We start from the raw sequence: 17,245 nt of genomic DNA, 5'->3' as shown, positions 1-17,245 counted from the left end.
ATTTTGAAAAGGTTGTTTGAAGGATGAGCTCTGATAATTTATTTAGATTATTTACCATAGTGCTTGGCATATTTAAATGCTCAATAAATATTTATTGGGTTTTATTCTAAGTAGTGAAAAGATCTGTGCTTTATTCAAAGTGCTGAGGGAATATTAGTCTTGCTTATTCAGAAAAGCTGTCTGAAAAGGTGATTATAAAGTTGTATATTGAGAGAAATTGAGCTGGAAGATATTGCTTTCATTTAGAATAAAGAGAAAAACATTAATAAAGATACACAGATTAGAAGAGGTCATGCACATATGGGAATTTAGAGAATATTCTAAATAAAAAGGATTTCATGTTGCAGAATAACACAGATAGCAGTAAAGTACTTTAAATAAATAGTCTCAAGGTTATATTCTAGGATAATTTTCACATCATTGGGTGAAGAAATCTTTATTATAATAAATAAGAAAAAAACATGCTTCTAGGTAGCTGTATATAGCAACACATATTTATTTCAGATTTTTGAAGATTTAAAAAGGATTTCCTGAAAATCTACATTAAAAGACCTACTTCCAGTTTGGCATATATGAATTTGAACATAATTGCGAATATCAGATATGCTGTGGGTTTGTACAATTATTTCCAACTATACTTGTGCAGTGAGGGGATTCATCTCTTTTCTGACCCCAGTTTGTTCGGCCTGAGAGCCCAGTTCGGCCCAGTTTGTTCCTTGTATGAGCATGCCCCGTGTGCTTGTCTACCTTATGCACACTGGATGTCTTGCTTTATATTTTAGGTAATCAGTAATTATTTTGGGCTCATAATGTTTCTTAAAATGTTTTTAACTCTAATCTTTTGGAATTGATTTTTACAGGAGTTTCGCTTTCCAACATTATACCCTACCGCATGTCAACTCTTTGTCTTAGTGTTAACCTGAGATAGCTCAGGCCTTTCTGTTTGGTTATTTCCATTCTCTAACCTAAGTGGGTGGCCCTATAAGCAGTTTTCTTAATGGTAGCCCGTGGTAATGCAGGAAGTTTTATCTCACATTTTTGTATTACGCAACTTCTTTGCTGGGAGTCAAGCTCCAAATCCTCTCCTACTGTGCAGGCCGTGAAGTTTTCCCTGTAACTCCAGGAAGGTTTCTGCTGACTGCTGTAGAAATGGGGTATGATTAATCTCACATAAAATGATGTTGAGGAATTTTATTTTATTTGATAGTTATTAAGTAAATGTTATTCTTCATTAAATAATAAGATGGTCACAGTATACAGTACATTTCTCCTTCCCTCCTGCCCTCCCTCCTCTTTCACTCTTGGGCTCCCTGTCTTCCTCTCCACCTTCACGTTCCCCTCCTTCCTCCCTCTCCTCCTCTTCCTCTCCTTTTCCTCCTCAGTTTTTGCTCTCCTTCTCTTTCCCTTTCTCCTCTAATTTCATATTGTATTCTTATTCTTCTTTCCTCACCTCTCTCTCCTTTCTTTCTCTCCTCTCTGTCTCTCTCGACCGAGAGAACATTTTTGTTATTTTCATGCTCAGATTTAAAAGCCCCATAGTAATTTTCTTGATTGCAATCAATCTGTAGTAAAAATCAGTTAGAGGAAAGCTATTTTTAACAGAAATGCACTTGGTATGAATATATGTAAATTGGAAACACATAAGGTATACTTATGTGAACATTGGTAAGTCACTGGGTACTATCATTTTGAATATGCAAAGATAAAAAATCACAAATGGGGTGAAAAAGTTTTCATGATGAAATGATGCTGAGATAATTACAGTTTAGACAAAAATGAATGCTCACTTTATAAATATATATTTACTTATAAATATATATATTTAAAGGAAGTCTTAAAGGATTAGATATAACTTTTACAAACATGAGGAAATGAGAAGGCAATGTTGGGGAATATTTATATTAAATCAATGAAAAAAGGCTTTCTAATTATAAAGTTGGTATAATAGTAAAAAAAATATGTCCCAAACAAAAATATCCTACACAAAGTTAAAAGAGGAGAAGTACATTTAAAAATTTGGGGATCTACATGAAAAATAGTAAACTCAAAATTTAAAAGTTGGAAAAGGAAATAAACAGTTCTTAGAGGGTAAATATTAGTAGTTACCAAAATATGAAAAAGCTTTTAATAATACTAATAAAAGATACTGAAAATTTTCTAATTACATCTTAAGAAGAGTACTTACAACAGCAGCCTCATAGTCATCTTTATTCTCTGCTACTGAGAAGAGGAAGAGAGTCATTCAATTAATATTTTAAATGGTTTTGTTATTAGATCCTAGGAGATTCATCCAGCTTTCTTCCTTTTTTCACATGTACTTTCATTACATTTCTAGCCTCTTTTCTTCAGACCTTCTAGTGTATTTGACCTATTTTGTCTTGGGCATCTTGTCTTGACTCTCTCCTTTGTTCCGCCGTTTTTCAGTTTTTGCTTCTAGCCCAGTCTGTGATTGAGAAGGAAGGCAGCTTGGTGTAGGGGTATAGAGCGCAGGCTCTGGGGTGAGCCTACCTGCTATCTCATAGTGGATTTTATTTGCCTTTCCCTAATGGCTAATGATGCTGCACATCTTTTTATGTGCTTATATTGCCCAAAGTAAATCTTTTTGGAGAGATATCTATTCAAATCCTGTAGCCATTGTTTTAATTGGATTATTTGTGATTTCATCGTTCAATTGCATGGTTCATTATATATTCTGGATACGAGATAAGTGATTTGCAGATATTTTCCCATTCTGTATGGTGAATTTTTTTTTTCATTTTCTTAATTGTGTCCTTTGTGGAACAAAGGTTTCTAATTTTGATGAAGTGTAATTTATCTATTTTTCTTCAGTTTGCAATACAGGGTCACTGAAATCTTTGCTTAGTTGTCTTAATGGTGAGTGAATGATTGGACAGAGAGGTAATGAAATACCTTGAATTAGTGCATCTTCCAGACTTTGCTGAACTGCTCTATTCTGTTTATTGTCACGCACTGAATGCTCCTACAAGCACTTACTAGCCTGCCTTAGTCTTCACTAAGGTCAATCAGTGATGAGGGATTAGGGATTCTCTCCCTAATCTGAAAATGTAAAGAAAATACATCTTTCCTGGCCATGCATATAGCTCTGCACATTTGTATGGTCCTCTAAATTCCCAGGAAAACATACATTTTTTTCAAATCTCCCCATGGACATCTCATTCCTGTGTTTCCTTTTCATTTTTTTGTTGTTGAACCTACTGTTATCCACAACCAGTAAGCACCTCCATGCTAAGAAGCTGTCATGTTAAACTGTTTTTCCCCCAATAAAGTCCTTGTGGGTAGATCTGTTTACAAAGATGAGACCTTTCGGGAGTTCCAAACTTCTGACCTGAGGTGTCTGATAGGATGTTGAGTTACCAAGCTGGTGGGTTAAGGCTTCCAAGGCAGCTGTGGAGAAATAATTGGCATACAGACATGATAGTCGGCTTTGCATGTACTGTGAAGTGATTGCTACAGTTGATGGTATGTAGATTGGTGTGAGCTTTTGCCTATTTCCAGAGTTCTGAAAAAGTTGCTTTTGACAATTTTGCCTATATATTCCTTGCCTTTATGGAAGAGAAAAGCTTATCTTTACTGGTCCTAGGGTGCTTCTTCGATTTGATTTTGACAAATAAGTGTGAGATTTTTTTTGTTTCTTTTTTTCAAAGGGGTTATACAATTGTCCCCATAGCTCTGAAATGTTATGGTAATATTTTCCTAATGTATTGATTGTTTCTGGGTTAAATAAATAATCCTGCTCTAGCAATATGGCTATAAATTTAATGAGACCACACTGCTTTAATATTTTTTTCTGGGTAAATGCATTATTAAGGGTCATAAAACTTGAACAATTACAAGTGTAATGAATGTCATTAAGAGCTATTGTTTTAGCTACAAATAAGAAAGAAGTCATGGTATAGTTTTATTTAATTGAATATGTAAACCAAATTAGAAAAAAAATGTGGAAATTCAGCTAGTTTACACATAAACTCATATATTTCAAATACATACTAAAAAGCTATGTTATGAGTGAGATTACACTTTTTAAACAAAACACGTCTTATAAAAATGATAATTACCAGCCTTGTAACTTTATGGGACTAACATATTATTATTTTGAAAATTCAAAATGATATTTTACCCTGTTCACTTTGCTCCTGAGTATACTCTTTTAAAAAGTAAATTGTTAAAACATAGATTAAAACACAAACAGCTCACTTTTTAAAATTTTTCTTGTTTCCTATAGGACTTTGGAGATGATGGGTCATTGTATATTACCAAGGTTACCACAACTCACATGGGCAATTATACATGCTACGCAGATGGCTACGAACACATCCGTCAAACTCACATCTTTCAAGTGAACGGTAAGAATTGTGCAGTTGCTATAATTACTTTTTGCTTCACTAGATATTTAAAAAATATTATAGTTGACTGGAGAGACAAGGCTTCATTTTATTTTATTTATTTTATTTTTTAGTCTTGGGACTTATTGTTAAAGCAAAATGTTTTTTAATTAAAAAAATGGTTGAGTTGAATAAATACTCTAAAGCTGTACCACTTTTCTCACCATGGATCATTGCCAAGTAACTCGTTCTAATTAAAAAATTAAAGCACAGGAAATTGAAATTACTTTTGAGAATATCAACAAATAGGTAATCATATCAATTTTAGAAACTGAAAAAAAAATAAACATTTAAACATGTTAATCAGATCTACTTAGTTGATTTTATTAACAATATAGAAAACCATTTTTTCCCCAGAGCAAATTTCATACTAATTTAATGGCTATGAACATTGGCCAAGTAAGCTGATACCATTCTTATAATCAGAGCTTTGATTTACCTCTGATTGAATTCAAATTTTTGTTATTTAGTTGAATTGATGATATATGATTGCATATTTGATTAATACACACTGATTCATTTTCATACTAATATATATGTTAATTACTTTGTGATTTACAAAGAGTAGGTAGGAACTTCATTGCCTTTCTGAAGGAACAGCCAGATGGCTCATGTGGTTGGTACGGAATATGAAGAGAGCAGCAGGTGTGAGTTTGGAGGGGTGGCCTGGGGCCAGATCTCGTGGAGCCCTGTGGACCTAAATATTTCAATTCCCATTGGAAATGTGATGGGAAGTGATCAAAGTGTTTAGTGTATGAAGTGGTACATTAAAATGACTGGAAGAACTTAGGTCTGTTAAACAAATAACTATTTTAATAGTCCAAGGAAGAGATAATGGCGGCTTAAAATATAGCATAACGGTGAAGATCTACAGAAGGGATCAGATTTGGGATGCATTTTGAAAGTAGATCTGATGATATCCCTGAAGAAAGGCATGTGAGCATGAGAGAAAGAAGGTTAAAGAAAATTAACCCAAGGAATTTGAAGGATGTGTGGGGGTGAAATAAACATTCCTCTTTCCTCTACCCTCAAGGTCTTCCTGCCTGGTCTAATAATCAAATAGACATGAGACAGATCAACAAGAAAAAAATTTAATAATAGATGTGTATGGGAATCGCACATATATGAGAAAGCCAGAGACTAGGTAAACACTGAAGAGAGGTTCGGAAATAGAAAGGGAACTTGTGTGCATGAGACATCCTGAGCTACGGGTAACGTAAGGTGCCTAGGGGGCTTCAAAGTCATTCGAGGGTGCAATGGAGAACAAATCTTTAGTAAACAGAAGTTTGCCCTGCCCTGTAGATAGGTCGAAAGAAGTTATCTTGGATAATCTTAAGGGCAAGGCCTCTAATTTAAATTCTTCTAGGTAATTAAGAAAGAGGTGTAAAAGTTTCTCTTAAACTGTGGCTAAAGTTGCCTTCCTCACAAAACAATCTGCATATTGCAGAAACACATCTTGGGGTGACTTATTCTGGACCATACAGAAGCGTTTAGCTGTGATCATGGTATAAACTGCAACAGAGAAGAAGCACCTTTAGAGACTGAGTGAGATTAATATGTTTTGTTTTGTTTTGTTTTGTTTTGTATGGTTTTAACAACAATTTAACTTCAATGTTGTTATCCAGATGGAAGTCAACTATGCAAGTTAATACACAAGTCTGGAGATCGGAAGAGAGTGACAGGCTAAAGCTATATATTTAGATAATATCAAAGTGCATAGACTTTATTTAAAGCCACAAATCTAAGCTTGAAGAGGCCACCTTAGGAGTGAGTATAGATGGATGTGAAGTTTGAACCTTGGAGCTAAAGTTAACAAGTGGAGAAAAGAAGACAGGATGAGAACCCTATGACGAGAAATAGGTGTCCTGGAATCAATTAAGAAAATGTTGGGGGAAAAGTTGAGAGTTGAGAGTTCATGGTTTGATTACTGTTGGCATTCAACAGAAGCAAATCTATGCTGAGTTTGGGTGCTAATCCAGTTGGCAAATAGGCACAGCTGAAGGCTTGGTGATTGGTTTCCTGAGCCCAATTACCGTGTATGTGTGGGGAGGATGTTCCTTTACACATCAACAAACAGCTCTTGGACACCTGCAGGATGTCCAAGAACTCCACTCAGCTATGACACTGTCTACCCAAAAATAGAATCAGATTCCACAGATAAAGGGTTTAGTCCCCCTTGACTACCAATCCCTTCACACAGACATATAAGTCAGATACCAGCTACAAGCCCAGGCTGTTTTCTGTGCTTTTGACCAACTCAGTATAGATTCCAGTGTCCCCTCCAACTCAGAATGCCATTTGCAAGTCCAGGTTGTCATCTGACAAACTGAGAGGTTTCCACAAACCTCTCATTGGGATCAGTTAATTTACTAGAATGCTTCACAGGACTCAGGGAAATATATTAGTAGATTACCAACTTATTACAAAGGATATTTACTAGAGGACACTAGAGAATATGGGTCAATAGCAGGTGAAGAGATGTTGGGGGGGCTCGACCCACAGGGACCCCCGGCTGTCATGGATGAGAATAAGTCTACCAAGACATGATCTGCTTGGGGAGCAAAGGTGGCCAATCTCTCAAAGGAGAAGGGCCAAGAGCCTTTTCCTCATTGGGCTTTTATTGGGTTTAATTTGCACAGAAATACAGGTAAAGCTCACTTATCATTGTCAGGCAGTAAGGGTCAAACAATAGATAACAAGGAACTCTGAGGGCCTATTTTGAGTCAGGGTCAGGTAGCTAAAGAGCTATAAAACTTTGAGGAACAAACTTACTTCTAGTTTGGACCCTTATCATTTAATTGAGAGCATTCTAAACAAAGCAGGTTTCACAAGATTTGCTCTTTTCTTAGGCCTGATTGCCCGGGGAACCCACCCTTTCCAGCACAGGGCTGCACCACCCTTTGTCATTGTTTCAGGCTTAGGCGGAGCAAAGGAAGTAAGGCAGCCAAGAGATTAGGAGATTTCTCTCAGACAATGAGGACTCAGACTTTGTCAAAGCCAAGGGACAAGGGCCCATCACTGCCTTTTGCTGTAGTCCCCAAAGTCCTTCCGTGGGGGCCTCCCACATGATCGTGCCTGTCTTAGATCATTCCCCTGTTGGTGAATCTTACCCATCATTGGCTAACCGACCAAGCATTGGAGGCCAGTTATGATGAAGTAAAAAGAGCAGAAGTGAGCTCCTGCCAGGGAGATAAGCTTTTGTCTCCTTAGTGGCTTATGGTCCATGGTCGCTCTCTCAGCCTTAGCCTTGGAGGGGGTTACAGCTTCTGAAACCAGGCAGGGCGGTTCCCAACAAAGAGATACAAAGGCTGGAGTCCCAAACAACAGAGCTTCTGCTCTCTGGGAGCGTGGAACTTGGCATGGTGGTACATGGAAGCATTCTGGATCCTTACTGGAGAAGCTCTCCAAAAACAGGACCATGGAGCTGTTCTCCTGGGCTTTTATGGAGGTTTCTTTACTTAGTCATTGGCTATAGAAAATTGACCTCATTCTCCAATCCCTTTTCCTTCCCTGAATGTGGGAGGATAGGACGTTTCAAACCTCTGATCACATTGTTGGTTTTCCTGACAACCAGCCACCACCCTAGGGTTGGGTCTAAAAAGTTGACTCATTAACATAACAAAAGTCATGTTTATTAGTCTTAACACTAATAAACTTAGGAAATTCCCAGGTTCTGGTGGCCCTATGCCAGAAATGGGGTTGAAAAGAAAATATTTCTTACTGTAAATCACAATATCATAGCTTGGAAATCAACTTTCAAGAAAACCAGTGAAGAAAGTAGGCAAGATGGGAAGGAGTTGATGCTTGTTGTTCTCACTAGTGTCAGATGTTTAGAGCTGGACTTTCAGATACAGCATTTGCACCTACCTGAGGACACAAAATCTTGGTGTTACAGAAGGTAGTTGGTTAGTTAGTAACAAAGGAAGGCAGCAAATGAAATCAGACATTAAGCCAATTAAGTGGGAAAGTCAACTTTACAGACAGCTCAGGGAATTGCCACATCCTCTGCCCAAGGGATGTTAATCCTCAATCAAGCAGGAAAGACCAATTTTATCATCTCCCTGAGGAACAACTGGTTCATTCACCCAGGTTACCCGGAGGAAGGGGTAAGGAGTGACAGGGAAATTCCTTTGCTGAGTGCGTGCTCAGTAGAAGCTAGACAATGAAGCACAACTTTGAGGCCTGTGCAGAGAGGGTCAAAATGGAGATCACAAATGGGAGGAGTCTAGGCAGAGAAAATCTGGGAAAAGTGTTGCCTAGGATAAGGATTCAAAACCCTTAAAATTCCAAGAAAGGGATAGGATAGCAGGAAAGCCCAGCACAGACCCAGGAAAACCCAGGGAATAGGTTGGATACTTTGAAAGACAGCCTGCTTGTTTCTGAAACCAAGAACGTATATGGAGGATTAGCAAAGAACAGCTGCTACTAGAGTCTGCCCGCTCTCTACATCCCTGAGAATATTATTTCTTTTCACCCCAATGCACCTTGGCACGGTGCTTAAACTTCTTCCTCACTTGTGCCCCAGTCTAAGGCCCATACCATGAGAGAGTTCTCCCCAGGTCGTAGAGCAATGCATGGCTCAAGTGCTACCTGCATCAGGATCACATGAAAAAAATGATCAGAATTGTAGAACTCTGACTTCAGAAGCGCTTTCATGAAATTTCACTTGAAATCTGCATTTTGACGAGTTTCCATGTAATGATGCTGCCTAATGAAACATGAGAGCCATTGTAAATGGCTGTTCTTTGGGAGTTTCTTCTCCTCATTCATGTGCAGGCTTCTTACACACCTCACTCATTAGCCATGCTTCACTGGGAGCCCAGGAAAAGACTTTGAGCCAAACTCCAGGCTTTCCTGTTGCAAAGTGTGCCCTGAACTGCATTGGGAAAATGCACTTTTCCTAGCTCATTCTCTTCTGTGTGAACTGTGTACCTTTTGATCTCAGGTCTTTCTTTCTTTTCTTTCTTTCTTTCTTTCTTTCTTTCTTTCTTTCTTTCTTTCTTTCTTTCTTTCTTTCTTTCTCTCTCTCTCTCTCTCTCTCTCTCTCTCTCTCTCTCTCTCTCTCTCTCTCTCTCTCTTTCTTTCTTTCTTTCCTTCTTTCTTTCTTTCTTTCTTTCTTTCCCTTCCTTCCTTCCTTCCTTCCTTCCTTCCTTCCTGGACTATGCTTATTTAAAAAAAAAATGTTCCAGGAGAGGGGAAGGGAGGAAGAAAGAGAGAGAGAGAAACATCAGTGTGAGAGAAAAGCATTGATTGTTGCTGCCTGCATATGCCCTGACTAGGGACCAGACCCACAACCCAAGCACATGATCTGACTAGGAATTGAACCTACTACCCTATGGTTTGTGGGGTGATGCCCATATAACTGAGCTATACCAGCAAGGGCTTTTCTTAAGTAGAATATGGGAATAAAGACATATTGAGGTTTCAGGGCTCCATCACCCCCACTATCAGTCTCAACATTATGAATTAATTAAGAGGGATTCAATACAGCGATCCCCTCTTATCTGCAGAGAATAGACCCCCTGTGTATGCCCGAAAGTGCATATGTACTGAGCCTTATATATACTATGTGTTTTTCTGCATGTATATAACTATGATATATTTTAATTTATAAATTAGGCACAGTAACAGATTAACAATGATAACTAATAATAAAATACCATATTTTTTGGACTGCAAGACATACTTTTTTCTCCCCAAGTTAGGCAGGAATAATGGTTGTTAATGCTGATGTTGAGTTCTGTTTATATTTACATTGGTGAAATATTATGTTATTTATGTTATTAAATATTTTACCACATTTTTTGCTTTAATTTTTTTTCCTATTTTCCTCCTCTAAAACCTAGGTGTGTCCTGTGGTCCAAAAAATATGGTAGAGCACATAACAATATGCTATAGTAAAAATTATGTGAATATGGTCACTCCTTTCAGGGTATCCCTTGCTGAAGTCTGTGTGTAGGCTGTGTCCCCATTAATCGGAACACGCTTTCTGTTCGTGTTTTCTTCCCACAGAGTTAATGCTCTAACTAAACACCGATCACATACTGTGGCTATAACTTTGGCAGTTTGAGGCTGACAGCAAAGCTAGCAGGAATTTTTTTTTTGTCATCTTCACAGTTTCACAGGCAAGAGATACACTCTTACTGTAGCTCTTAGCAACTTCAGCATGTAATTCTTTTCTGTCCTTTTTAAATTGAGAGCTTCTACCTTTTCACTTCATGGAAGCACTTTCTGACTTCTCTTTGGCCTATGCAAATCGTCAACATCGTCAACATTATATTAAGTCATATAAAGATTATTCAAACACAAGCACTTTGATACCATGACAGGTGACTTCTGATAACGAAGTTGGCTACTAAGTGGTGGATGACCTTGGAGCACACAGTGTGGAGACAGTGGACAAAGGGATGATTTATGTTCTGAGCAGGTGTAGTGGGACTGCTGAGGATTTCATTACCCTGCTCAGATCTATGTGTATTTTAAAATGTATGGGTTGTTTATTTATAGAAATTTTCTTTTAGTATTTTTGGACCACAGTTGACCACAGGTAACTGACACTGCAGGAACAAAACAAAACAAAACGAAGACCTACCTTGGGAGGGATTGCCTAGGCTGGGCACTAATGCTTTCCCTTTCCTAGGAACATAGATCCCTAAACCTGGGAGGGAAGCCAAACTCTTCTATTACCTCCTGCTACATGTAATCTGCTTCAAAATCCTTGATAGAAGTGTCTTCATGAGGGGTGGGGTTTGGGAAGAGAAACAATTACACTATCTTTGCTGAATGTTAGTCGAAAGTGACCAGAGAGAAAACCCTGTGGGAGCTGCAGAGATGGGTGGTCAAGGGAGGGAGTTTTGTAAATTGCAGATGTGATCGCCTTTTACACTGAGATAAACAATTTAGTAAATGTTCCCAGACCAAAGGGGTCCATTTGCATGTGTTCACCAAAGTCCATTAAGACACAAACAGGAACTTCCAACAATTAAAGTAAGGGTTTATTTTTAAGAAGTGACCCACGCCCCGGGGTACAGGTGAGCTACTGCTCAAAGACCTGGCTCTGGATAGCTTTCAGGAAGATGTGTTATATAGGTAAAAATCAGTGATCGTGGTGACTAAGGGAGTCAAAGTCGTGGTCAGGGTCATGGTCTCTCTTGATTGGTTGATGGTAAAATAGTGGGTAGTTGGTCAGTGCATCTGGTCCTGACTGAAGACAGCCATGGTACTGCTTTGTCCGGTTTCCCCACTTTCTGGGCCTGGAGCTAAAGCACAACTGAGGCCTACATGTTATCTCAGTTTGACTGAAACTGTCTCTGGAGTCAGCACACTCAGGGGTTTGTTCCTAAGATTATTCGATGCTGATCAGAACTTCATTTCCATGAGGGCTTAAAGATGAAGGTAGTGGACTTGCAAGGAATGAGGAGGAAGGTGAGTCAGAGGGCTGGATGAGGCCACTTTGCATCAGAAAGAAAGAAAGTAGAAAAGGTCCAATTAAAGAAACTGAGTTTCCATGTGGATATATAAAGATACAATGCAGCTCATTTAAGAGAAAAGGGGATAATTTATTTCAATAGTCAAGTCCTTAAAGAGTTGATATAATGGTTATTCCCATAAAGGGGTTGGTGTTCTGCAAATGAGTAATTAATCTGTTGAAACATTGAACAAGACAGACTCGTAACAGGTACTCAGGGTGGGAGCATGCAGAAATCCTCTTCACATTGCTGTAATTTTTTCAGTGCAATGAGGAATCCCAACTATGGAAAATGAGGAATATTGAGAACATTAGTAGTTTGAGGGAGAGAAGAGATGTAAAAATAATTACCCTGCAGGACAGGAAACTGGTGAAAACAGCAGTGTGTCGTTGTTATGCTGGGTAGATCTCTGGTAGTCCTGCAGAAGATTTACATTCATGTTTTTATTCAGTTGTGGTTGGCTGTGAATTTGCAGTCATAGAAAGAAATGATTTGGACTTAACCAGCATTTTATTTTGTCAGGTGAGTAAGTGGGAGAGAGACATACAAGAAAGTTAAGCAAGTTATAAGAAAATGATCATAATAAGGGGCCACAGAATAGAATAAGTGGGAGGGTAAGGAAAGAAGCAAGACCATGAGAAACATGAAATGAAGTAAAAAATTGACTGTAGTTTTCAAATTGGTCAGATAATAATAAAATGGTATACGAGAGAAAAAGAAATGCAATACCTTCACTCACAGCATTTTCTTAAGGCATCTGGCAACTACTGTTTATAAGAAATACTTTTAATTAGATTAAAAATATGTGGACCGTAAAGTTGTGATAAATGTTTAGGCAGCTCAGAGGTTCTAAATCTAACTTGCCACTTATGGTTTTAGCTGAAATGGAGAAATGAAGTATTAAATAACAGTAATTCATCAAATTCAAATATTGTTCTGATGCTTTTTTATCAATGAGGAGAGGCAGTAAGTCCATTTCAAGAATCATCATTAATATTTAAAGCTACTTGAAGAGGCTAAAAATCTGTTGAAAATACATTATGTGTGTATCAGTGAGAGATGGCCTTTAGTTGCCATAACAGTGACCCAAAATAACAGGGCCTTAGAGAAGATACTGTTTTTCTGTCCCCTTATGAATGGAAGAAGACCCAATGAGGTGATTCAGGATGGCCAGTCTATAATGATGTCGTTATTTTATGCTTCCTTTATTGTGGTTAGGACACGATTTCCATTCTTAGTGCCATCCCTTGTTGTCCAAATGGTGGTGAACATTTCAATCGTGTTCATATTTTCACAAGGAAAAGAGAAGACAGAAGGAGGAAAAAATAGTGCAGGGCACCCGACAGAGCATTTTTTTAAAGGAACTTTAGTGGAAGCACCAACAATAACTTCTGTTAGTCCTCTCAGAAATACAGAGATTATCAAAGTACATTTCTTTAACAATTAAGCATTTAATTAATTACGCAGATGGAGGGAAAGGGGAATATATTTTGTAGGTAACTAGCTATCTTTGCCACAGAAGTGTCTGGTATGTCAAACTATTTTGCAAAATAGTGACAGAACAAAATTCAACTGAATAAATTTGGAGATCTAATTGGCTTTATTACGTGGTTCATAAATAAAGCAGTATCTCCTCTAGCAACTAGAGGGAGCTCCAAGGATTTGTGCAAAAGGGTATAGATTTTTATATGAAGAAGGATAGGGTAAGGGAGGTATTAAGAAAAGAGAGGATTATTTTAGGGCCAAGACATGTTTTTCTTTGGGGAAGAGAACAGGAAGGATTTTTATTGTACAAACTGCCTCTTCTTTCTGTGGGGCATGGTGACAGCCCACCTGACAAATTACTGGTGCTTGACCAAAACATTTAACTGATTGATTAAGATTACATTTCTGAGAGCAGTTGAAACTGCAGTTAAATCAGGTATTAAATCCAGGTTTGGGATCATGGGCTTTTAGCATGAGTGACACCTTTTTGGGCCTGTGGTTTTCTCTTTAACATGACATGTTCTAATGCAATATTTTGAAATGGTGGGATTAGCTATAAAATAGCAGCCCTATGTGAGATTTGCTAAACAACAAACCATTCTTCCCCTTTTGATGATTCCTTTTCCTTTGCTTTTAAGGTGTTTTATATTTGGCAAAACTTTAAATATATGTTTTTGTGAGTATACAAGTGATTTTTGTATACAAAAACATACAAATATATGTTTTTATCCTATACAAGTGAGTATAGGAAACTTGAGATTACTCAAACTATTGTTATTGTTCAATCACAAAAGAATAGTTAGGAATGAGCATTGACAGTGGAAAAATACAATGGAAATGCAAGAAAATGCAAATTAGATAGACATATAGCACATTTATAGACCTAATAAATCTCTAAAACTAGTTTAACTCATTTTCCACTCTCTATCCACTTTTTGGAAAAGGTTAAAAAGACCTTTAGAAAATTAGATTTTCATAGGGAATTGGACATATTTATCTTAACCATTTGTCAATTAGTAATAAAAATAAAATATATCATTGATTACCATAAAAAGCTCTGAAAATACCACAAGTTAATGGAATTTACAAGAGTGTTTTTGAAGTGCAAAGTCTATTTAAATATCCCATTGTGCAATTCTATCAATAGCCCTGCTTTTTTTTTTCAAACAATGCAAAATTAGGTTATTGAAACAGGAGAGTGCTCCTGTGTCCTTGTCAGAAGAAACATTATGTATAAATCAAAGGAGCTTGACTCTACCAGTGGAATTCATTTCATGCTTTCCTTTTTCTTTTCATAGAAAGTAAATTGTCTTCAGATCTTCAGCTTGTGATACAGAATGTTTGAAAGTTTAAGTTATTCGGTGTTTACACTACCCTCTGGGCAAGAAGCTTGTCCATATTCACAATGGACCCACACTGTGCTGCTATTTCCCGCTCATCTTGTTTAAGACCTCACACATCATATCTAGTGTATTTTTTTTCTACTCGTGTCGGAAGTTTCTACACAAAACTGCTGGTTTTATAGGATGTCTCTATAGAACACTCTTATTTTTCTCCTTTAAAGTTAGAAAGTGGCTTAAGTTTAAGGCAACAATGGGAGACTTTGTCTGCACCATAGAATTGAACTTTCTTGTCCATTCACAGGCAGCCTTCACTGCTAACCCTGCCGCGCTTTCTGCATGGCCAAAGTACAGATGGGAATAAAACCATCCTGCAAACAGTAAGGTCCAGAAAGCAGGAGCTGGGAGGCCTTCTTTCTCTTCTCTGCTCCTCCTACCAAGTTATTAAGAGATGACAAAGATGAGATAGATATAGATAGATAGATAGATAATGATAGATAGATGATAGATAGATAGATAGATAGATAGATAGATAGATAGATAGATAGATAGATAGATGATAGATAGATAGAAAGAAGCCTTGAGGGTTACTCAGGCTCAGTGATTCTCTCACTGATATTCGTGAGCAAGCAGAATCAGCATCTTGTTTTAAGTGCAAATCATCAGGGCAAGATGCACCACACCTGCTGAACCAGAGGCTCTGGGCGTGAGGTGGAACAACCTGTGGTTTAACAAACCCTCCTGATGATTTTGATGGTGAAGTTTGAGAACTACTGCTCTAAGAATTGTATTGGCTAGATACAGGTGATCTGATGTAAATACATGTTCCTTCCTCATATTTTCCAGCTTTATTCTCTTCATTTTGACTTGAAACTAAGTGTATGGTGATCTCAGGGACTGTTTCCCTTAGAAAGAGTGAGACCAGACGTGTATTAAATCACTCTTCCCCCTCATGAGGTCCTGCAGACAGGATCTTGATGTCTTGCTACAAACTCCACATGGGCCACCTCGCTGTGGTGGAGGTCCTTTGACAGTTTGTTACTGTAGAAACCAGTCTTTCTGCCCCTCTTTGTTAGAACTTTATTTGACATAGCAAACTTTACCAGATGCACTCAAGGTAGCTCAGATGTGCTAGGAATTCAATGTTCCCAGGGATAGTCTTTGACCAATAAGGGATACAGGTCACTTGGCAAGAAGCACAGTTTCCCACTCATCCTGTGGGAATATCCTGACCTGCCTTGTACGTAATTTTTCAAGGTGTCCACACTGGAATTGAGCTTTTTGCTCATAGTCATAACATGCTCATGAATCTCATGAATGCACCCCACCCTTTTTCTTGTTTTTCTTTTCCTCTTTTCTTTTCTTTTCCTTTCTTCATTTCTCCTTCCTTCCATCCTCCTTCCCTCCCTCCCTCCCTTCCTTTCTTTGTGTTTTTTTTTAAAGATTTTATTTATTTTTATTTTTAGAGAAGGAAGGGAGGGAGAAAGAGAGAGAAACATTAATGTGTGGTTGCTAGGGGCCATGGCCTGCAACCCAGGCATGTGCCCTGACTGGGAATTGAACCTGTGATGCTTTGGTTCCCAGCCCGCACTCAATCCACTGAGCTACGCCAGCCAGGGCTTTTCTTTGTGTTTTTAATCCCTATCTTTTTCCACTCTCTAACTTGTGCTTCCTGGGATCACTTTCCACATCAACTATATGAACCTAAATTATTTCTCAGAGGTGTTTTTCAGGACACTCTTACTTAGAAAAGCCCTTACCTTAGTTACTATTGCTGTCCTTTTGTATTTCCCTTTGAGAACTAATTGTGGGCACTGTGTTTGCTTCCAGAAGCCCTTGAAATATGATAGAACAGTCCATTAATTCATTAACTCCAAGACCTAAAAATTCTTTCTCTCTATTATTTCCCATGCTAAATTATGTCCAGTTAACACTGTTCAATAGAGCATTTCAGATCTTTTGCAATTAGATTAAATTATGATATTAAGATACTTCAATTATGCAATAGCAAGAGTATAGAAATGCTCAAAATTTAATATGTAATTTATTTCCCAGAGAGAAATAAAACTTCAAAGATTAAAATTCCAAATAAATTAATCTAAAGTAATTAATATCCAAAAATAATTCTTCTGCTCTTGTAATGTTTTATAGAAAGTCCCAAAGTTTTAAATATGAGTAAATTCTTAAGAATCAGATTCTTCTCTAATTTACTTTTCAGTGAGAGAAATCCTTGAAAAGTTTATGGCTTTGAGATAACTTCAACATGTATTATATATGATGGGCTAATTCTCACTGGACTTATGTGTATCAATGTATTATTTGTTTTCAAATGGTCACATTAGTTCAATAATCATTATTTCCTCATATTCTGTCTTCTTTTGGGTTGCATAACTTTTAGAATTCTCTTTTCTCTCTACTATTGACTTATTAACTATACCTCTTTTTATTTCATTTTTAAAGTATAGCTATAAGGTATATTTACAATATACAACTTAAACATATTACCATGTATCTTCAAATATTTCACCACTTTATATATAAAGTAAAA

The 17,245-nt window shown here is 37.4% G+C and overlaps 1 protein-coding gene across 4 annotated transcripts in view; it reads left to right on the top strand.

The window, feature by feature from the left end:
* FSTL5 (follistatin like 5) overlaps positions 1–17,245 on the top strand; it is a 542,283-nt gene that overhangs the window by 399,277 nt on the left and 125,761 nt on the right. For all 4 annotated transcript variants that reach the window (XM_045831808.1, XM_045831806.1, XM_045831807.1 and 1 more), the window contains exon 8: positions 4,244–4,364. In XM_045831808.1, the coding sequence (XP_045687764.1) occupies positions 4,244–4,364 (121 nt within the window). The remainder of the gene's footprint in view (positions 1–4,243; positions 4,365–17,245) is intronic.

Source organism: Phyllostomus hastatus, unplaced genomic scaffold (genome assembly GCF_019186645.2).
Source record: "Phyllostomus hastatus isolate PE091 unplaced genomic scaffold, TTU_PhHast_1.1 phas_contig_159, whole genome shotgun sequence".
NCBI lineage: Eukaryota > Metazoa > Chordata > Mammalia > Chiroptera > Phyllostomidae > Phyllostomus > Phyllostomus hastatus.
Note: the sequence above shows the minus strand (reverse complement) of the source record. Positions and strands in the feature narration are given on the sequence as shown.